General features: G+C 32.9%; 3 protein-coding genes across 6 annotated transcripts in view; 1 reads left to right on the top strand and 2 right to left on the bottom strand.

The window, feature by feature from the left end:
* Positions 1 to 23,680, bottom strand: part of LOC126966952 (kinesin-like protein KIF19) — a 426,172-nt gene that overhangs the window by 100,475 nt on the left and 302,017 nt on the right. The window lies entirely within an intron of this gene.
* LOC126966939 (WD repeat domain phosphoinositide-interacting protein 3) overlaps positions 1 to 23,680 on the top strand; it is a 226,287-nt gene that overhangs the window by 3,996 nt on the left and 198,611 nt on the right. The window contains exon 6 of the mRNA XM_050811252.1: positions 1,390 to 3,395. Within this exon, the coding sequence (XP_050667209.1) occupies positions 1,390 to 1,493 (104 nt within the window). The 3' untranslated portion in view covers positions 1,494 to 3,395. The remainder of the gene's footprint in view (positions 1 to 1,389; positions 3,396 to 23,680) is intronic.
* Positions 7,157 to 23,582, bottom strand: LOC126966926 (translation factor GUF1 homolog, mitochondrial). Of its 4 annotated transcripts, XM_050811227.1 has the most exons (11): positions 23,322 to 23,582; positions 23,071 to 23,248; positions 22,448 to 22,570; positions 21,559 to 22,072; positions 20,107 to 20,317; positions 18,317 to 18,448; positions 16,871 to 16,986; positions 15,572 to 15,804; positions 14,948 to 15,076; positions 13,072 to 13,155; positions 7,157 to 7,329 (listed from the first exon to the last, which is right to left on the bottom strand). In XM_050811227.1, the coding sequence occupies exons 1-11, from the start codon at positions 23,387 to 23,389 to the stop codon at positions 7,204 to 7,206; spliced, it is 1,914 nt and encodes a 637-aa protein (XP_050667184.1). In that variant the 5' UTR covers positions 23,390 to 23,582; the 3' UTR covers positions 7,157 to 7,203. The 4 variants fall into 4 exon arrangements, 3 of the variants coding, with proteins under 3 accessions (XP_050667184.1, XP_050667185.1, XP_050667186.1); XM_050811228.1 differs by lacking the exons at positions 22,448 to 22,570; positions 23,071 to 23,248; positions 23,322 to 23,582 and having other exon boundaries at positions 21,563 to 21,711; XR_007729852.1 differs by lacking the exons at positions 7,157 to 7,329; positions 13,072 to 13,155; positions 14,948 to 15,076 and having other exon boundaries at positions 15,657 to 15,804; positions 18,322 to 18,448.

The raw sequence follows: 23,680 nt of genomic DNA, 5'->3' as shown, positions 1-23,680 counted from the left end.
TAAAAATCTTCAGTGTAATAACCTGAAGAATTTTCTTTTTCTGAAGAAAACCTTAGAATGGCGAAGAAACACCTCATAACTTTTATAAATTATTTATTTATTATACTATATTCTCATAATTAGAATTTCTTTAAGTTCTTTAGAACCTAGGTTATAGAAAGCGCGAATGGCTCTCTTATGCAGCACAAAAATAGTATTAATATCGGATGCACTGCCCCATAAAAATATACCATATATGATAATAATGATTGTCTAATCTTTTAACCGTGTATGCTGCAGAATGTTTAATAGCAAATTCTTCCATATGGGGGCCCCATTAGAATAATTTGGAATCACGAGTAATGCCAAGAAATGTAGCAATTCCAGCGTTTCTCCGTTTAACGAAACAGTCATAATAATATTATATATACCAGCTATATTTATGACATTTGACACTAAGTATATGTATTTACTTTTCTTTATCTAGAAAATGATTTCTCGTAAATAGTTGTAACGTGAACTCTAACAAAATTCGCCTTTCTTGCAACACTGCTGGTGTTAGGAAATGATTTCAAGCATTTAAGATCTCTAATCTTTGAAAAATCAAACCTTTGCAAACTCACAGACGCTGTGAATTCCCTTCACGGATAATTGTGACATCTGTGAAGTGCATAAATTATTGTATCCATATCGTGTTTTTGTAAACTTGATTTATTTTGTATTTTTAGTGGAATTTTCTATAATAGCGTATTTTTTTTAACTATTATTTGTTTTTCATTTTGTAGTTATATTGAATTGTCATTGGTCCTTTATAAGTATGCCAAATTTCGAGTTAATCCGACGTTTTGAAGGGGGTCAAAATCATGTTCAAAGATTCCTTTACATACTAACATACGTATGAAGCTAATAAAAGCGTATTAATAACGATTATATCCAGTCCCAGTTAATCGAAACAAAACTACAAGAAAATTAATTAAAATATTTTGTTATTATTGATAAATGATCTTTCGAAATATCAATGTTTTATCAAACTTAAAGTTTATTCAATTACAATGTACCTATTGTAAAATATACATTAAAAAAACCATAATCAGTAGATATCTATTCATATTCAAAAATTTGGTGTTCCCGATTGTGTGTGGCCTGAGAAATATTGGACATCATCAAAACTATCAAGTCGACAAACCACAATTTTTTTTGCAATGCGCGGAGCTCAGTTCTGCTTCATAGGGTAGAAAATATATGTAAGATTTCTCATCTAAAATTTTAAGTCGCAATCTATTTATTTTCGCAGTGTTTAAAGGATTTAAGTGTATTTCTGTCGTTCCCAGAGTAACGATATTGGTTCGCAATGATTTTTTACCGTACTAAGCGCTTAGCTTTAATGATTTTTATTTCTATTTTTTTCAGTTGTTTGCGCTGATGGATCGTACTATAAATATAAGTTCAACGAAAAAGGGGAATGTTCTCGAGACGTTTACGCACAATTTCTAGAAACATCGGAGGAGAGATAAATTATTGTAAATGCACTGTGTCGGTATTCTACGTAGAATATTAGATGGTTAAACATGTACGGAACTAGAATAGAAAATGTGAAGATATTGTTTTGTTTTGGCAAAAGTTGTAGAAAGTGTTTCAAAGTAACAAACTATTATACCTGAACAAATAGATCATTTCTCCTTCACTTTCATCGCATAATTATCTTGTTCGTTATAAAAGATTAGGAAGCTAATGGCCATGCACCAAGTACCGCTTAGCACAATGAATATTATAGTTCAGAGATAGTCCATTCGTTACAAGATTTTAATTAAGCTATTTAAGTCTCTCGTATGCAATAGAGGCACGAAATTAATGAATTATAATACATACTATTCTGTTTTGCTGTTTAGAGAGATTGGTGTGATAATTGAATGTATGTAGTAAATTAATTGATACAATCTGCTAATTATCCTGCCACGCAGTGTGCACCTAAAATACATCACATTAATGTCTTGAAAAAGTTCGTATGTGGTTTTAAAAGTAGTCAAGCGCCAGTCTAACAAAGACGAAGGTAGTTTGAAATACTTATTTGAACCATTTTCATTTTTTACGCAAGAAAATCAAAATTATGAAAAAGGTTACAAAATTTTGGATAGGATCAGGAAAGGGTAGGAGAAAACAATGTAGAATGGAATTCTTATACTATAATATATTTACAACTTTATATGATTTAATATAGGATATAGGAGGAAAGAAGATATACACAAGGTCATCAGAAGACAAAACGATGTTAACGAAAGTGGGATATGACACTGAATATGGCTCTGGTAAAATGAATCCCGGTTATATTTTGGACATTATAAAATATATGGTTCAGGTCACCAAACTCGCCACATGCACACAAATTATTATCTACAATTTTTAAGTACTGTTTTATGAGAAGAAAAAGACATTTTATTTACATATTAGGCCAATTTATCCATAGACGCATATTTATCGATTTTGTTGTACACGAATGATTTTTGGTGTTTTATATTCGTGAACATTGGCTCTTTAAGTTTGCTATACATAAAAAAACTAACGAACTTGTCATTCCAACAGATTAGACGCAAACGTGTTACTGGTTACATAGAATAAAAACCTACAGGCCCTTTCAAATAGGGAACAGTGGTGAATTATTGCAGTAAACGCATTTGGTTTTAATTTCAATTTATTGCAATTCCATAAATACATTCCTTAAATATAACATATAGAGTAAATACTATATATAAGGTAGTATTATGGATATGGTTTTGTTATTAGTTGGCATTTACTTCATGTCCATCTCGCCGACTGTGGTGTACCCTTTATTGTAAAGTTTATTAAGAGTAACACAAAGTAAAAAAAAAATCTGTATAGATGTCGGCAAATTTATGGAATTGTTGTACACGAATGATTTATGGTGTTTTATATTCTTGAATATTAGCTCTTTAACCTGCTTTAAATAAATATGTCAAAGAAGTTGTCATTTTGAAATTGACTGACTAGACGCAAAGGATAATAAATGTATACTACAATAATTAGTAACACGTTTGCGAGTATAATTGCACATGAAAACCGACAGCTAATAAACAGTCATGACATTGAAAACAATGTTACGATGAATGACAACAAAATAACATAAACATTTGAAAGTTCAAAGTTCAAACCATGTAACGCGTTCCGTTTATTACTTTTTAATTGAAATAAAAAAATACGTATCAAGATTTGAAAAGATAATTATAATGAATGCAAAATTATCAATAAATATAGTTTTGATACGAATATAATGTTCCTTAAATAAGTATAAATAATAATAATAGTATAATGTGTACACCTTCCTTAAAGGCCAGCAACGCTCCTATGATTCCTCTGATGTTGCAAGAGTTCGTTGCACGGCGGTGATCACTTAACACCAGGTGACCATAAATACATTCCTAAGCCTCCTCTAATTCCTAATAAGCTCGTTTGTCCTCCTTTTTCCATAAAAAAAGTATTAATCATTTAAATTATATGTATACTGTAGTATCTATAATCACATGTAGTTTGACTGATGACATATCAACCACTGTTATGTTTAACACTTGTCTATGGTGTATTATGGCGGAACTTGATGAATATATTGTTGTATTTATTAATATTTTGAAAACAAAACTGACACTTGAAAATTACGATTCATCTTTCCATTTTGTATTATAGAACGTATTCATGATGTCAAATCATTAAAACTATAACTTAGGTCGAAATTAGCTTGAACATACATCTCCTACTTGTTTAAAATGAGGGTAGGAACTAGGAACATGACATTGAGTTGGGTCACGATTAAATTTTGCCGGTAGTACTCTTTTGGCTACTCCTTAACGCCTTATATCATCTTATACCATCGATAAGGCTGGTTAATTACAATTTAACCATGTTGATTAGAGATATTTCAGCGTAATATATCCTTAAGTATGACTTAATTTTTTCTGTCTCAGAGATCATGGAGTTTGGAAGCCAGCTTTTATGAGCACTCGGGGTTTCACTGTAGAGTGTAGAGCACATCCGATAAGGGATGCTCGCGAATTGTATTACTGCGTGGCAGGAGTATTCGTGACAAACATAGACTTACACTAGCGTATAGATCACCTGACAGCCCGATAATCAGTGACCAATTTTGTCAATTCAAATATTTTTATTCAAATAGGATGTGATATCACTTATTGAAACTGAAAAATGTCCTGAGAAGAATGGCCGCAACAAACTCAGCAGAATTTTTTTCCATCAAAAAATATGGTTACAAAGTAATATTGTCGATTAAACTTATTATTTAATAGCCTCAGTGCGGTCGCTCCGTTCCCAATCTGTGGAATCATTAAGAAAGGTCATTTATGTTATAGTAACCTTTACCACACAAACACTTTTTAACAATTCTTTTGAATATCGTAATACATTGAACATTTTCACGGATCTTGTTGTAAAATCATGTACATCGCCCCACAAGACTTACTAACTCGACTAAGCCGAGTAGTAGGCATAACAATAATGTGTGCATTAGTTAATGAATAACTATTCAAAATACTAATGCCAAGCGTGGCCTACAGCAATACAGTCACAATTGATTGGCGTTCCTTTTTTATCTCGTTATGTTCTTCTGTCTCGCACGGTCTGTTAATCTATACGCTAGTATTTTGTAAGTCTATAGTGACAACTATAAAAATAATATTTTATATGAATTTAATGATTTGTATCTTTATAAAATTTATGATGTTGTATAAAATATAGAATCGAATCATGAAACACATATTCATTGATTAACTGAATATCAGTGAAACTGACATAATATGTATATACGAAATTATTTAGACAATATTTAAAGTATTTTATTATATCTATTTATATGAGTTATGATAATTTATTAGATATTTTGAAAATAATATCAAAATTTTAAATAATTCATGCGTCTACTAATAGACAGTGACAGCTGTGAACACATCGAAAAAAATAGCGGCGAACTGTTAGCCTCTATTTTCAGCAATGCACGCACACCAAAGTAACAAACGTTGCCTGTTGACATGCGTTGCCTAAAAGTAGGCTCTATTTGGCATATAAATTATCTAAGTCTAAAACCATTATAAGTATTAGCTTATGTGCTAATGTTTCCTTTTAATATGAATTCGGCACATATGTCCAATGTTCGGTATGAAATCACTGAAATGAGGCTTTAGCGCTACAAGATTATTGTTTATGTTTACAAATAACTTATATAAAACCTATTTGAACTTTTCGCGATATTGTTATAATTATTTTTTCTAAGGATTGCTATCTACCATTATTATGAAATATTCTTGTTTTTATTGATTTTTATTCATAGTCATTGTAATCATTTTTTAAATAAATTGACAATATTATATTAAATCTGTGGTTTTTATTTAATATAAAAGCATTTTTTTTTTAACTTTTATGGTTAAAATTAATAACATAGACATTATATATTATAATAGAAAGGGAATGAAGATGAATGTAAAGAAGACGAAAGTTGAGAATAAAAAAGATGGTGTTTGAAAGAGATGAGGCAGTGACAGACTGCAATATCGTGATTAGAGATGAACAAATTGAACAGGTGAATGAGTTTTGTGTATCTGGGTTCAAAGTTTACAAGAGATGGAAAGTGTAAGAGTAATACTGAAAGAAGAGTGAATGCAGTAAACATGGTGAATGGAGCTATGCACTCCTTTATGAAGTGTCGGAAGGTGTCTAACCAAGCTCGTTTGGGTGTGCATGAGGGGGTGTTGGTTCCAACACTCATGTACGAAAGTGAAAGTTGGGTACGGCCGAAGAAACATGAAAGCAGAATAAATACAGTTGAGATGAGTGCGTTAAGAAGTATGATAGGAGTTAATCTGAGTGACAGGATAAGAAATAAGGTAATAATAAAAGATAAGGAAACGTTGTGGTCTGAAAGAAGATGTATTGACAAAAATTGAGAAAGGTATGCTAAGATGGTTTGGCCATGTCGAGAAAATGAGTGAAGAACGATTGACGAAAAAAGTGTATAAGGCGAGTGTTAATGGAGGGTATAAGAATGGGTAGACCTAGGCGGAAGTTTCGAGACCCAAATCAGGGACGTCTTCAAAAAAGGCCAGGTCAAGAGTACCCTGAACCGAAGAGCATATATGAAGCGAATAATGAAAGTGGACGAAGCGAAATACGTATGTAAGTATCGTAGCAAGTGGAAAGAATTGGTCTCTGCCTACCCCTACGGGAAAGAGGCGTAGATGTGTGTATGTATCTATTAATTACAAGGTAGCTTTATGGGGCCTACTTCAGTTCCAAAGAACGCCCGTGCATGAAGGGAGATAGATAGAACTAGCAATTAAATACATCCGACAAACAGAATCTCCCAAAACCATAACTAGTATTTTAAAAATGAATTCATTAAATTTTGTTTTACACTTTTTACAATAATTTTTGATACAAGTTGTGTATAGGTAATTATTAGAATAATTAACGATTTTCTACTTCAAATTAAAAAGAAACATATACTTTTGCAATTCAATTATGAAGAATTCTATTATAAAAATGATGAAAAATCTCTACAAACGTATAATACGTATACAAACCAACACGGTTGTTGTGATGCCTTTTCTTAAGCTTTGTACTATGCATGCGCGATCAAACACGTATAAACACACGTACAACGCTGAGGCCCAAGCAAACTCACACTATGCCTTGGAAAAAACGAGTGGAGGAAGAACGAAGCAGAGCACCAAGAAAACCACGAAAAACAACAACAGGTCAGCACTTGTATAATAATTTTAAGATGTGCATTGTGCATGAACCTCTAAGCTGCATATGAAGCCCTGGTACATGTTGCTAGGATGACACATGATTTCAAACGCTACCAATGACTTTACTATCACCGCTACCATATTTATGTGCTCCTGGTGTCTATGAAGTATTTCATCGTGCGCATGACATCAGAATATATTAAGGTATACTCGCGTCATACATAAGCCAATCTCTTCTTCAACTATGATCACCTGGTACCAAAACACTATAATGCTTCCTATCTCATTTTCTCCCACGTTAAATTTTATGAATTTATGTGTCCGTCTGTTTTTACTGTCGCTTTTTTGTTTCACCGACTTTCAAATCAGAACGATGTTAATGAAGTTTTCACTTTAAAAAAAAACTCAACTCAAGAACAATAGCTGTTTAATAATCTAACAGTTACAATGAACATCACTATCTCTTCAAGACATCTATGAATGTATCTCTCGGTATTTTGATATTGGCCACACTACGCATTTTCTTCTTTCCCTCCGCCTGTTGTTTCAGCAGCTTCTTCCTTCTGGTAATATCACCACCATACTGCAATACAAAATATGTTTTAGATAATATATAATTGCTCACGTGTCTTAAGATTCAATAATAATTCAATATTTCAATGAGGTAGAGTAAGTGTGGCTTAACTAGGGCATTATATATCAATAGTCGAGCTTGTTTTGGGATACACCGAACTATTTTGTGTAGAGAGCCTACTAGAGATGAAAGTTTGTTTTTTATATTTATTAGGTGTGATTTCCATGTTAAGTGTTTATTGAGTGTCAATCCAAGGTATTTTTCTTCAAAAGTCTTTTGCAATATTATTTATACTTGTATTTGAACGAATTATCACCGATATGTGTTTTGCATAAACCACTTTAGCACGAAACTAACACTCACGAGGTTTAATACTTAACTAAATTTAGCTTTGGTTTTGTGATAATAAATAAAGTGAATTCATGAAGGTAGTTCTAAATTGGATAAACAGTAATTATGGAAAAAGAATACATCACTTTACGCAAACGGAAACAGAATCAGAGTATGGATGACCTTTACTTAGAAACATCACCTAGCACTAGTGAAGACATTAAAAGCTTACCGGACCTGTCTACAATATATTGCGAATTAGATGATTTCAAAGGAAAAAATTCTCACGTTGCAATGTTTATTAGACAAGGCAAATAGAGAAATAGAAGAATTAATTTTAGAAAACAATTTCTTAAAGAAGACAATTAGTGAACTGGAAAGAAAATTAACTACTTTGAATATATACACCGACCAAAATAGCACTAATAAGAAATTCAAAAAGTTCTCATCAGTTAGAACTTTAAAAGCTAAACGTAGGATTGATTTTGATATTGTAAATCCCTATGATAATCATCTCAAGCCTAAAAAAAGTGTGTCGACATCCATGCAACATGAGGAAAATAAACCCAGAAAGAAAAAACGTTTATTTATCTTTGGAGGTAAACAATGTGTGGGTATGGCTTTTCGACTCTCCACGTTTAATTTGACTTCAAAATATGAAATCTCAGCAGAAACAAAACCTTCAGCCAGTACAGAAAATATAATCGAATCGTGTTTCAAAATAAAAACTTGCCAAACGGACCAATTCATTCTTAGTTTAGGCGAACACGATAGAAATCCGTTCGTATTTATGTCTGAGACTGCTGCCCTCCTACGCTACCTAAAAGGTACTGATATTATAATATTGAATATTGTGAAAAATCCTCATCTTAACGAAATTCTTATTAATAACTATTTAAAACAAATATGTCAACAATATCCAAATTGTAAATATTTGAATTCAAATGTAAATTATACTGGATACTATAATGCTAAAAATAATTATATTAATAAAGTTTGCAACAACATCAACAACGAATTAGAAAGTCAGCATTATAAACAGGAATTTTTGGTATGCAAGGATTGGTTAAATAAACTAGAATACAAAAATAGAAGCGTGAGAAACCAAAAAGAAATGTCTACACAAGATGATAAAACGATATTGTCATTTAAAAACTATTGTAATAAAGCGACTCAAACAATTAATCTAGAAAATAATACACAAGCTAATTTTTTTCAACCATAAACCATGTAAGGAAATGTATCTCTTGCACCAAAACATTGCTGGTGTTTTAAATAAGCTAGAATGGATTGAGCTAGCGTTGTCTGAAATAGAAGTAGATATAAGTATCATTTGTCTTACTGAAACTTTTATAAAAAGGGGAGAAGAATCTAATCTCATACTGCAAAATTATGATGTCGTTTCGACGTTTTGTAGATTGAATGAAAGACGAGGAGGTAGTTGTATTTTATTGGAGAAATCTCTAGATTATAAGATTCTCGATCAGTGTACTGAATACTCAACCGAAAAAATATTTGAATGTTGTGCTGTTGAAGTAAGAGCGATAAATTGCTACATTGTTTGTATATACAGGACACCAAACTCAAATATTACTTTATTTTTTGAAAAATTAGAACTACTTCTCCATAAATTAACCATCAATAATAATAAAAAGATTATATTAGCCGGAGACTTTAACATTGATATATTAAAAGAAAATCAGATATCAAAATTATTTCAAAATCTATTAAGTAATTTCAATATTAATATAAATATAACGGAACCAACTCGACAACAAGCATGCCTAGATATAATAGCGACAAATATTCCTACAGCGGAAGGCAAAGTAATTAAACTTTTTCTATCGGATCATGAATCATGCCAACTAGTAAGTTTACCGAAAATATTTATAAATAAACCAAAAAATTGGTCTATAAAAATTAGGGATTATTGTCAAGAGAATATACATAAATTTAATATGTACTTACAATCTCTAAATTGGATCGATGTATTAAATGAGTCAAATGCCAATACAGCCTTCAAAAATTTTCATGATTTTTTCTGCCTGTTATACGATCTTTGCTTTCCCATATATAATAAGAAAATGTCCAATTATGTTGGAAATAATAAATGGATATCAAAAGGTATTAAGGTAGCTTGTATTAAGAAAAGACAGTTGAGATTTAATCACTACAAATCAAAGTCTCATGAAAGTAAGATAAAGTTAAAAAAATATAGCAAAATATTACGGTCTTGTATTGACTGCTCTAAGAGACACCTAAATAATCAATATATACAAAACTCAAAAAATAAAACTAAAGCTACATGGGATATAATAAAGAAAAAAGGTAGTCATAATAATATGATAGCTAAAAATTGTATTGACCTAATTCATTATAACGACGTTGATATAACAAATCCATCAGACATTGCAAAAACATTTAATAATTCCTTTATTGATTTGACTAAAAATTGTAATCATAATTGGAATAATCAATATAAATACAAAATAAATGCAATCAATAATAGTATATTTCTCTCTCCATGTTCCGAAAACGAAGTAATAAAGATAATAAATTCTCTTAAAAATACAAAGGCAACAGGTTATGATTCCATATCTACACATATACTCAAACACTGCAAGCACAATATCTCTCATATTTTGACTTACTTAATTAATATATCCTTTTCACAGGGTGTCTTTCCAGAAAGCTTAAAGTTATCTGTTATTAAGCCTTTACTCAAAAAGGGTACTAAAACCGATATCAATAATTATCGGCCAATTACTCTTATATCTATTTTCTCAAAGATAATGGAAAAAGCAATGTATGTAAGAATAATGCATTTTCTAAATAAACATAATATTATAAAAAAAGAACAAACTGGATTTCAAGCCAACAAATCAACTACTTTGGCTGCTTATTACTTAATAGAAGAAATAACTACATGTATTAACAAGAAAGTACCTGTAATATCAACCTTTTTTGATATGTCAAAAGCATTCGATTTTGTTGATCATCATATCTTAATATATAAATGTGAAAAATATGGTATAAGAGCCCCTGCTCTAAAATGGATTGAAAGTTATTTAGCCGATAGACAACAAATTGTAGAAATAAATAACATAAATGAGAAACTGGAGATGACTACATACAAGTCACCCTATTTAATTAGTAAATTTGGAGTTCCTCAAGGAAGTCTTATGGGACCCTTACTGTTTTTAATTTATTTGAATGATTTACCCGATGTGGTTGACTATAACTGTGTATTATTTGCAGATGACATATCTATAATTATTCCTGACGAGCATAAAGCGATAAATAATTATAATATGACTATTAATAAAAATTTAGAAACTATATTGACATGGTTTAATGACAATAATTTATTCGCTAATATGACAAAAACTAAATATATACAATTTTCTAATTATAAAACAATACATAAATCTCTAAATATAACACACAGTGACCTAACGATTAAAGAAACAAACACAATAAAATTTTTAGGCATTATATTAGATTGCAATTGTAACTGGAAAGCTCAATGTGATACAGTGGCAGGCAAAATAAATAAGTTCGTTTTCGCTTTAAGAAGGCTCAGACAAACTGTATCCTTTAATGCTGCACTTACTGCATACCACGGTTATATTGCGTCAGTTTTACGGTACGGGTTAATACTATGGGGAAACTCCACTAATATTTCAAATGTTTTTCTGGCACAAAAAAAATGTATAAGAGCTTTATGCAATGTCAGTCCTCTAGAATCGTGTAGACCATTATTCAAAAAGCACCGTCTGTTAACGCTTACTGGTCTATATATATTAGAAATTTGTATGTTCATTAAAAAACATGGTGAACTTTTTAAACCAGCAAAGGACTATTCCATATTAGGATTAAGAGATCCAACTCGCCTTCTGATGCCATACTGTAGAACAGCGCTTCATCAAAATAACGCAAATGTTATGTGTATTAGGGTATTTAACCACCTTCCAAAGAATATTAGAGAGATGCCTAAAACATTAATGCATAAAAAATTAAAATTATGGCTAAAAGATAAATGCTTTTATAGTTTAAAAGAATTCTTTAGCCAAAAATAATAGTATTCAAATGTAATTTTTGAGAGGTACCTACAAACTAATGTTTATTTTATATTATCTCATTGAATTAAAGCTATGTAATGTGTATTAAGAACGTATAAGTATAAATTAAATATGATATTCCAATATTGACAATCAAATATTTGTATGCCGATATATTGGCGAATTGTGCTGTACACCAATTAATTGTTAACAACTATGTTACCACGATTCATACAAATAAATCATTTCATTTCATTTCATTTCATTTCAAGAAATGTATAAATATATTAAAATCTTCTATTTTTCGAAAAGGAGGACAAACGAGCATTCAGGTCACCTGATGGTATGTGATCCCCAGGGAGCGTAGGTACATGTCATGTCATGCCGATGACAGGCGTATGACGCCAAGCTACCTACATACAGGATGGAAAAAAACGAATTGTTTGTTCTCATGAATCTCTTTATTTAATTATGCGTGTTATTTAGAGATACATTTATAAGTTATAATTTATAACTAACACATTTTGTTTACATCCCATTAAATACTTATTTTTTATATTTCAGAAACTATTATGTTAGAATCAAACGTTGATAGACTTTCTGTCACTACGTTTTTTGAAACATCCTGTGTGTTTATATTAATACGTATCACATAATCTCTTGAAATACCATCTCTGTATAAACTGTTTTTTTTTATAAATTTAATTTATGTACAGACAAAGAAACACACTACCTACTTACTGCCCGCGACGTCATACCCCTGGTCGACATAAGCAACAAACGAACCGATATGTTGTCCCCACCTCTTCTTGTTAATAATATTCACGCGAAATTAGAATTAAATCTATTCAATACTTTTTGCGTGTTGCCTGTACATACATACAGACAAACGGAAGAGGACCGACAGATAACATATTTATAAACCAATTTTTGGCCTAGGAAGAATTATTTGCAGAACAAAGATCGGCAACTCATCTCTGGACCCCTGGTGTTGCGGATGTCCATCGCCTAACTACTTTCCATCAATACTCTATTTAACGATTCCTGTTTTTAACTCACTTTTAGATTTATAATGTAATTTTATGCGAAATTAGCATGTAGTGTTTACCTATGATCTTGCATACTCCGTGCACGTATAATGTAAATTGTAAATAGTTTACGAAATATTAATTATGAAAATCGCTGGTGGACCCAATAAATACATAAATAAAATGGGCAGCGCAGAACTGATCGTCGTGGAAATCTTTGTGGGGAGGCCTTTGTCGAGCAGTGGGCGTCTTCCGGCTGATGATGATGATATAAAAATAAAAATACTGTTAAGTATCTGTAAAAATTAGTGCATTTTAAAGTATTTACGTACCAATTTAGCCGTTACATCTTTTCTGTAGGCCTTGAGCGTTTCTCGGGACAAAACTTTTCCTCCAACAACAGCTTGAATGGCAACCTGTGCGAACGGAAATATTTATTTAAATTATTATTTTGTGGGTTTTGAATGATAGCGAACTGTCACGTTGTGCTATGTCACGTCCCATCGGGTAATTACGCCTCGAGTCGACTAATTGAGCGCGATCGGTCAAAGCTAAATTTTCCTGAGTCAGTGATAAATAAAAGACTATATTATAATCATATATTCCGATTGAACGTAGTTAACAAAAAAGTTAATAATAGTATTTTCTCTGATTAACGCTGACTATAACTATTTATTTACTGATTTGGAAACAAATACAGATACATCCTTAAACATAAATTACATATAGTGAAAATAGAAATATGGACATAAGAATGTCCCCTTAAACAGTTTCACAAGTACATTAAGTAACACATATAAAACACTTAAAAAAAAATTTAAATGTGTGTTATTGTTTCTGTGCTTTATTTTATTTGTGTAAATTTGTACAATTTTGGTGTATCCAAGAATTTTTGAATATATTATGTTGTCCATTCTAAATTATTATTTATTTTTCGCTTATCAATTGAAGGCAGGTTTCAATCAATATTTTTGTTATTTTAGTGTTCCGAGTACAAATTAATTCAGTCTCTAGAGCCTGCATGAAATTCAGTAGAGTAATATGTAATTGTTTTATAGGCTTTGAATGACGAATGTTAAACCTATATTAACGGAAAGTGTAATTTTTGAACAGTTGTTACTAAAACTTATAAGTCTCTCAATGCTCAGTTTCTTGCTACTCGTGTCCAGTAAAGTCCAGCGGTTAGTTTGAGGTCATCCTCCAATAATCATTGGTCTTCCACAGTCTTTTGCTTGTCATTTCTTCAGATTATGACCCTGTAGTGTCCGGGTAATCTCCACTTCCTAGCAGACATGATCAAAAAAATATAAGTGATTCTCGTTTTTGTTCTGAACTCTCACCTGCTCTTTGGTTTCCTGCCCGTCTCTCTCTCTCCCTCTGTCTACTTTAGGATCGAGGACAATTTCAAGTATTATATTGTAAAATGACTTGTAAGAGTTATATTGCAGATTTCGTGCAGTTGCAGTGCAATGAAAATTAGTACAATACGCCATTTAACACAGCACTGCAAATTCATGCAGTTATTTAACAGAATTGCCAAATTGGATTACGACATGGACACAAAGAAGAGCCGCCAAACGAGCGAATATAAATATTTAGAAATAAAATTTTCTTTTTATGTATATTTAAATTATGTTAGTTTGAAAGAGGATGTTGTGACAAGGACTGAAAAAGGAATGCTGAAATGGTTTGGACACGTGGAGCGAATGAGTGAAGAAATAATGACGCATCAAATATATAAGGCAAGAGTGTGTGGGCAAGTCGGTCGCGGCAGACCTCGTAGAACATTCGTCGACCAAATTGGGGACGTTTTGAGAAAAGGAGAGGTCCGAAGCACCCGCAACCGGCGAGCATGTATGAAAAGAGTAATGAATGTAGAGGAAGCGCGTGAGGTTTGTAAGAATAGAAGCAAATAGCATTCTATATTCTCTGCCTACCCCGACGGGAACAAGGCGTGAGTTTATGTATGTATGTAAATTATAAATAGAGGTATGCAGCTATTGACGGACCTTAGGACCTTTATGTAACCATAATAATATAACTAAGTTGTAAAGTGTAGTAATAATTTTGCAACCAAGTCGCCAAACCAAAAATGGATTATAGTTTGAATTTATATGGTGTATGTTCAGCTTAGTAGGACTTTCGGTTATAGACTTATTAAATCACTGAAATTATATTACTTTTTTTCTTAATTTCACCCGAATTTACCTGCACCATCTGCCTAGGAATCATTTCTTTGAGCTTGGTTGTCAATCTCCTCGCTTGGAACTCCAACCGCGACGTGTGTACTATTGTCGATAGTTCATCGACAAGCACACCATTGATAAGAATGTCCATCTGTTATGAAGAAAGCATCTTGTTATAAATTTAAATATTTAAAGCTGAATTTTAGAAGGTGAAAAAAAAACTTTGTGACTTTTTATAGGCAAAAACTATGAACCAGTAAAACGGTTAAGAATTAATCATCAGAGGAGTCTGTGAAGAGTTACCAGTGGGAGGCTTCTTAGCACAGGATGCCGGCTAGATAATATAGCCGGGTACCACAACGGCACGTATTTCTACCGTGAAGCAGTAATGTGTAAGCATTACTGTGTTTCGGTCTAAAGGGCGCCGTATCTAGTGAAATTACAGGGCAAATGAGACTTAACATCTTATGTCTCAAGGTGACAAGCGCAGTTGTAGTGCCGCTCAGAATTTTTGAGTTTTTCAAGAATCCTGGGCGGCACTGCATTGTAATGGGCAGGGCGTATCAATTACCATCAGCTGAACCTCCTGCTCGTCTCATCCCTTATTTTCACTTAATAATAATAAAACATGTATTTATAATCTTACCCTTACTAACGAACTAGGATGGAATCCATGTTCGTGGTAGTCAAAACTGGCGAAACCGGATGTCAGGCTTTTGAGTGTGTCGTGGAAGTCGATGACAACTTCTGACAGTGGCAGCACAAACTGCATCAATGTCATGTGTTCGTCTATCGAACTGGAAGGCAGCGGGGTTCCTCTACGATCCACACATAGGGTAGTAACCGCGCCTATATACTCCACTGGAGTTATAATCGTGCCTGTTAATAAAAAAAAGTGTGGGTGTAGTTATGTATGCACGCAAGAACTTATTCTTCTTTGGCCTAACAAAGCAAAAATAATTAAAATGATTTATTCCTCGTGCTATTCTACGTTTTTGAAACAACAATTTTGTAAAATAATTGTAAATATGGCTTTGACAATTAATTATTATATAATGAATACAGCTGTATGGGCTTGAACCCTTTGCCTGTCCTAATAATGGACGAAGAAACCAAAAAAAAAATTACGCATGACGCAAACGTCGGAAAACTTTAGGAACCAACTTCACCCTGTTACTTTTGTATTACAGTGATGCGCGCGCATCTTAAAATTTCACACTCATCATTTTTTCATAACGCGCCTAAAGAAGTATAAAATCAAACAAAAATTCAAAGCATTTCATTTCGTGGATATTAAATGCATGTATAGATGAACAAAGCGAGCTAGAGAAAATCATCGCCCATATCATAATCATCGCCTCTGAGCGACCATGAGCTTCCTCATTAGGCCCAGTACTTATATTATCTACCTGTTTATAATATTTTTCTAACATCCGGCATGTTTTTACCACAAACCTCTGCGGTTTTTGGCCTGTTATATATTAATAAATTGTAATTCTATTTTTCATAATAAATAAAAAACAATCACCCAAGCAAAATCAGCACTAAGCGTTAATGTTGATCCAGTTCAACAAACACACCGCGCTTTGAATACAACGCCACGCAAGGACAAAGTTATGTCGTATGTCAGGTAAGTGACCCTTTAAATTAACAAATAAAGCTTAAGTCTGTTTATATAGTTGGGAAATGATACATGTTTTAACTATTATAAAATATTGAGTTCTTATTCATTTATGTTTAATTTAATTTGTAAATATTCTCATAATTTTTGCATTAAATTTAATTAAATACGTGTGTTTGTGTCTATGTTTTTGAAATGTGAATGTAACACCTATAATATAAAGAAACAATTAAGAATTTATTATTCATTGTAATAATATTACTATGATTTTGTTAGTGTTTGTCTTGTTACTTAAAAAAAACATCCAAGCAAAATCAGCATTACCTATAACAAGTGGTTCATAGTATTCAACAATATTTTGCGGTTCTGGAAGTTGCAGGGGGTTGGTTATTATGATTTCGTCACTCCTGTGTTGCCTTATTAGTTTGGATCCTCTTAGCCTAAAATAAAATTGTTTATTTTAGTTTATTTTTTAAGATATTTTATTAGAACAACTTCTCAATATATTCTTGATAATGTAATGTATGTTCATAGGCACATAAGTGAATTTGCTAGAAACTGTCATAACCATAATGTTAACACCAGGAACAGACATAAGCTTATAATGCCTACTACTCGGCTAAGTCGAGTTAGCAAGTCTTTTGTGGGGCGATGTAAGTATATGCTTTTACAACAGGATCCCAGAAAATGTTCAAAACAAAAGTATTACCTTATTCAAAAGAATTGTAAAAAAACGTTTGTGTGGTAAAGGTTACTATAACATAAATGACTTTCTTAATGATACCACAGATTGGGAATGGAGCGACCGCCCTCAGGCTATTAAATAATAACTTTAATTGTACAATGTTACTTTGTAAATGTTGCTTTAATTGTAAAACATATTTTTGTTGAAAAAAAAAAGCCCGTTGAGTTTGTTGCGCCCATTCTTCTCAGGCCTGAGGCATTCATTTTGGAATGGGTGGTAGTTTTTTGACCTTCAATAAGTTATGTCACATCCTATTTTCAATAAAAATATTTGAATTTGAACTTGGTAAACTGAGTGACTAAGAAATATTGTGCAGAACTGTTGCTGTACCGGAGCATATTGTCTCAGTGCCTTCAGTGTATGACCTGATAAGAACGGGCGCAATAAACTTAGCGAGCACAGGTATACATCGCCCAACAAAACTTACTAACTTGACTTAGCTGAGTAGTAAGCATAACAAGTTTATGTTTGTTCCTGGTGCTTACATTATTATTATCACATTTCCTAGCAAAATCGCTATATGTGTTTATGGAACACACACAACAACGTCAAGAATATATTATTGAGATGTGACAGTTAAAATGTTTATTCTTTAAATTTTTCTCAATGTTATAATATTATTTTTGAACTTCTATCGGGACCTAATAAAGTAGATCAAATTGAAATATTTTTATTAAATGCTGCTGCAATTCTAATATAGGTTATTTTTTAATTTAATCTCCGAAACAGCTCTCTTATTGATAGGGTATATAAATTAAATATTAATAAAAACCGGTCGCGGAAAACCGTTCCTTTGTAGCTATCTACCCCCACAGGTAGGCTCCCCACAAGATGGACCGACAATCTGGTCAAGAATACGGAATACGTTGGACGAGGGCAGCGCAGAACCTATCGTCGTGGACATCTTTGGGGGAGGCCTTTGTCCAGCAATGGACGTCTTCCAGCTAATGATGATGTACCTATCTACTCATACTTCAATACCCAAGTTTACTATTATAATATTAACAAATTATAATGTGACATACTTAACTTTATATGGGACTGAGGGGGCAGTTAGTATGGCCTCTGCCTTGTATTCTTGTAATAGCCTCTGTGTAAATACATCCAGGTGTAGAAGACCCAGAAAGCCCACACGCCATCCTTGACCTAGAGCTGGACTGAAAAATTAAAATAGAATTCAGACTGTCTAATTTAGACACTGTAACAAGGAGTTCTTATCCGCATATAAAAACTCATTGTTCTATGGTTGGCCGTCAAGCTAAAGAATTAGATTTGAATATTGACGCGAATGAGATGACAATCGAATAGTAATTAATTAATGAGATAGAGATTAGATCATGAAGTAAAGTAAGAACGGTCTGCCTACGGCCCAATATAAAATATATTATAAGATGTATTAAGTTATAAAATAATACAGAAGTACCAGATTTTATTTTTTATGGAATAGGAGGACAAACGAGCGTACGTGTCACCTAGTGTTAAGTGATCACCGCCGCCCACATTCTCTTGCAACACCAGAGGAATCACAAGAGCGTTGCCGGCCTTTAAGGAAGGTGTACGTGCTTTTTTGTAGGTACCCATGTCGTATCGTCCCGGAAACACCGCACAAGGAAGCTCATTCCACAGCTTTGTAGTACGAGGGAGAAAGCTCCTTGAAAACCGCACTGTGGATGACCGCCACACATCCAGATGGTGGGGATGATATCTAAACTTGTGGCGTGTCGTGCGAAGGTGGAATTCGGCGGCAGGAATCTGGTTATATTACAATGTTTTATTGAATAACGATCCCGCGTGTGAGGGAGGACTCACGCAATACACACATTAGCTAGTGTGGGGGTTTGTTCAACAAGATACCGGCTACGTGGTGACAACAGCGGCGCCTTTTTGGGGGCCATCCATAAGTTACGTCACACGTTAGGGGGTCGTCGAGTGTAACATTGTGTGACAAGGCGCGTGGGGTGGTTTCAAATTTTGTGACTTCACATTTATCAAAATAATTTCGGCACACTGCTGTTAAAATTTCATAAATTCCTAAATGTAGAATTGGTCACGAGTTTAGGCTTTGTTGTTATCAGAGGGAAGCTCCTGTGCACCAGATGCCGGTTAGATTATTCGTACCACAACGGCAACCATTTCTGCCGTGAAGCAGTAATGTGTAAGCATTACTGTGTTTCGGTCTGAAGGATGCCGTAGCTAGTGAAATTAATGTCTCAAGGTGACGAGCGCACTTATAGTGCCGCTCAGAATTTTTGGGTTTTTCTATAATCCTGAGCGGCAGTGCATTGTAATGCGTATGGCTGGTAGGGCGTATCAATTAACATCAGCTGAACGTCCGACTCGTCTCGTCCCTTATTTTCATAAAAAAATGTACTGTTACCAGTGTGAGGGTTTGTTCAACCAGGTACCGGCTACGTGCGGAACAACAGCGGCGCCTTATTCTGGGCCATCCATCCAGTTTCGTCACAAGTTAGGGGGGAGCGAGGGGGTAGCCGATGTGTGACGTTGTGCGAGAAGGGGCGGGGAGGGGTCCCAAAATTTGTGACGTCACATTTATACTAGATACTAGTACTGCATCGGAAACAAATGGCGCTCTGAAATAGAAGAAGCGGCGCAAGAAACTCTCCCAGCATTCTTTTTTTGAGCTCTTTTTAATAAAATATACAATATTGTAAAGTCATTGCTATAAAATAAAAATAGCTAATAAAGCGGTATAAATAAAATGGTCCGGAATTATGAGTCTCGCTTTTCCACCGTAACAAAGACCTCCTCCACTAGTTCCAGAGGCACTGGAATTCTTCTTATATTTCATTCCTACCTTGAATCCACTGAGACACTGACAGCGGAGTCATTTAGCGCCAGTTTCCTGATGGAATCACTGAGTTGCGTGTGCTGCGACTGGTCAGATGGGAATATGCCAGCGTAAACCATGTGGCGTATGCCAGACTCTGTCGCCGCTGTGTTGCTTTCTTCTATTTTAGAATCCAGGAGCTGATCACCAACTTTCCCTCCACCTTTCGGCCCTAAGCCTGTTTTAAATAATTAATTAATAAACTAGTTTGCCCCGCCCCTTTAAAACGTAAAAAAGAGTGGTAGAATTTGATGTTCAATAACTGATTTAAAAAAAAAACTATTTTGAATAAAAATATAATATAAATTTGAATTTCATTAGTCAACAATTGAAAATACTAACAAATAATAAAAAAATGATAAAATATGAAAAATATTACATAAGTATATTAAGAAGAATAATACAGTAGCAAGATGAAAAGACAAAGGGGTGAGATCGAAATAAGTTCTAAATTCTTTTAAATGTATAGCAGAAGTCATTGCTCCACATTAGCCAAAGGATTTTGCTCTAAGTACTAAGAATTGACTGTGAAGAGAAAATCTCTTTACTTACTACTTTCTTTTCAGAGACAGAAGATATTCGATGCAATCCGATCTTACCCCACTGGGATAAGAGAAAAGTAGAAATTATCAAACTTTTATTTTAATTAAAATAAAAAGTTAAAATTTGAAAGTATTAAACCAATTTTTTTTCGCCTAGTAATAATCAAAGGCGTCATTTCTGATAAGAAGACTGGCATAGTGTCATTTGCAATTTTGTTTATAAATCTCGTTCTCAGTAATATGTCAACAACAAGAAAAAGGGCCCATATTCTTGTTATTAAATCTTTTATATATATAAAAACTAAAAAACACATTTGTTTTACATAGACCAATTATATGATATACAAAATTAATACAAAACTAGAAACAAATCATTTAAATAAACTATAAAATTCTTATCTTACCCCGTAAATACTTGATGGGGTACAACAGAAAGTTGTGATAAATCCTAAAATATAATCAATGGTTAATAATATCTGTTTGTTTTTTTATAATATAATATTGACACACTTTTTACACAAATTATCTTGCCCCAAGTTAAGCATATATAGCCTGTGTTATGGGTTACAATACAATGATATATTTAATACAATATACTTACTTAAAAATACATAAATTCATACATAAATACATTTAAACATCCATGACTCAGAAACAAACATCCATATTCATCATATAAATGCTTGCACCTACCGGGATTCGAACCCGGGACCTCTAGCTTAGTAGGTAGGATCGCTAACCACTCGGCTATACAGGTCGTTAAAGTTTCCTATCTTTCAAACCACTACATAATGATTTTCAATCATAATTTCTTTAGTATAACCAAATATTAAATTAGTTCTCTCTCTAATAAGATTATGGTTTTATATTTACATACCTACCATGACAACTTGACCAGCAATTGCCTTCTCAATGTTTTCTTCCTGTGGCTTCAGCAGAGATAAATACTTAACCAAGTGCTGCTTTGAATCAGATCTCCATTTAACAGAATCACCAATTTTCAAACCACCAGAGTGAATGTAGGCAAGGCACATCACACCTCTATATTTATCATGCCATGTGTCTATAATATGAGCCCTGAATGGTTCATCAAGCTTAACAATAGGTGGAGGTATTCTTTTAATTATTTCCTCAAGCAAATTTTGTACTCCCCAACCTTTTTTAGCTGATATTTGAAGAACATTGTTGGGATCAATGCCAAATAGAGACTGTAGTTGTCCTTTAACCTTTTCAGGATCAGCTCTGGGTAGATCAACTTTGTTTAAGGTTGGTATTATGATGAGGTTATTTTTCTTGGCAAGAGAATGAACTGCAACTGTTTGTGCTTGCACACCCTCATTGGCATCAACAAGAAGGACCACTCCCTGACATGCCGTGACACTGCGGACCACCTTGAAGTAATAAAATAATATGTCATATAAATTGAAATTGATAAAGTTTAACCCCCTTATTCATAATAGTCTTAACTAATCTGCTAACTTAAAGAATTGCTATTTCACACTCTGTCTTCTTCTATTGACCTAAGTCAGAATTAGAAAAAACACTCCTTAGCATTTTAAGTTAGCGGACCATTATGAATAAGGGGGTTAGTATTTATTAAAAGACTTTTTTTTAATTGTATTACTAACTGAAGACTTTTCTTCCAACCAAATTATTTAATAAATATACTTGTGTTGTTTTCCCATATTGATATAGGATGGTAAAAAAAAACCTGACCCAAACACTTGGTCGAACTCTTAGAAAAATTATGAAACTTTTTTACTAACTTCATTTGAAAAGTCAACATGGCCTGGAGTGTCAATAAGATTGAGTAAATAGGTTTCATCATTGTACACATAGCTGAGTGATGCTGTAACTGCTTTTACAGTTATTCCTCTTTCTCTCTCTACCTGTAAAAAGACTTCATATTTAACTGAATGAATGAATTTTAAAATATAAAATATTATATAGATAAAGGATGTAGCAAAGACATACTGAAACTTAAAGCCACTAAATGTAACTATACATGATGATAACACATCATGACATATTTATATAGCTTTTGTAATGTGAGAAACAATAACTATTTATATAACAAATATAAATGTACAATAAAAAATGTCAAATAAAATTCAATAGTATACTTCTAAGAATTATCATATTGTTGAATAATGTAGTATATACAGGAATAGTGTTAAATTAATATTTTATGTAAGTAGTGATCACACATATATGTATATGTATGTTGTGATTCTCAAAGAATAACAATTATTCTTAAGTTATCAACTTTGTGTATATTACAAGAATTGGCAATTATTTCCTCTAAGTACTCATTTAGTATATGTATCATGTGTGCTTTACAACCGGTAGTCTATTGAGTGGATCTTTTCTTGAGTGATAAAATACTTACCGGCAAGTTATCTAAAACCTGGCTAGTTTCACTTCCCGGCTTAATAGCTCCAGTTAATTCTAACAATCGATCAGCCAGCGTACTTTTACCGTGGTCAACATGTGCTACGATACTAAAGTTTCTTATTTTCTCTACATCTGGTCCAACAAATTTAGCACTATACAATCGTTTTAGTAAGCTAAAACAAATTTTTATATTATAAAGTCGATATATCTATCTATATATTTTGTTAACATTGTTTTATTGCAAACCTTTTGGATACATTTTTGTCATAAATTCGGCGCATACAGCGGAGGTTAAATAAAATTCTAACCATCATTCATTAGCTAGTGAGTAGTCTAACGTTATATATTTTTCACTAGATTATTAATATTTATCCACAGTTCATAAATCATTTCCCATCAGGCTTATGCTATCACAAATAGCAAGTTCTTGCTAAATACCGAAAATCTATATGTAAATATTAAATAATATTTTATAGCTTAGTTAAGAGTATTGTTTAGTTCGTAGTTTTGTACTATTTAGTATTTATTAGGGTATGCCACTGACAGTTCACAGCTGACTGGCGACCAAAGAATATACTATTGTGCTGCCGACTGGTGCATTTTTT

The sequence above is a fragment of the Leptidea sinapis genome, chromosome 11 (genome assembly GCF_905404315.1).
Source record: "Leptidea sinapis chromosome 11, ilLepSina1.1, whole genome shotgun sequence".
Taxonomy (NCBI): Eukaryota; Metazoa; Arthropoda; class Insecta; order Lepidoptera; family Pieridae; genus Leptidea; species Leptidea sinapis.
The sequence above is the reverse complement of the archived record's forward strand: the minus strand, read 5'-3'. Positions and strand labels throughout refer to the sequence as shown.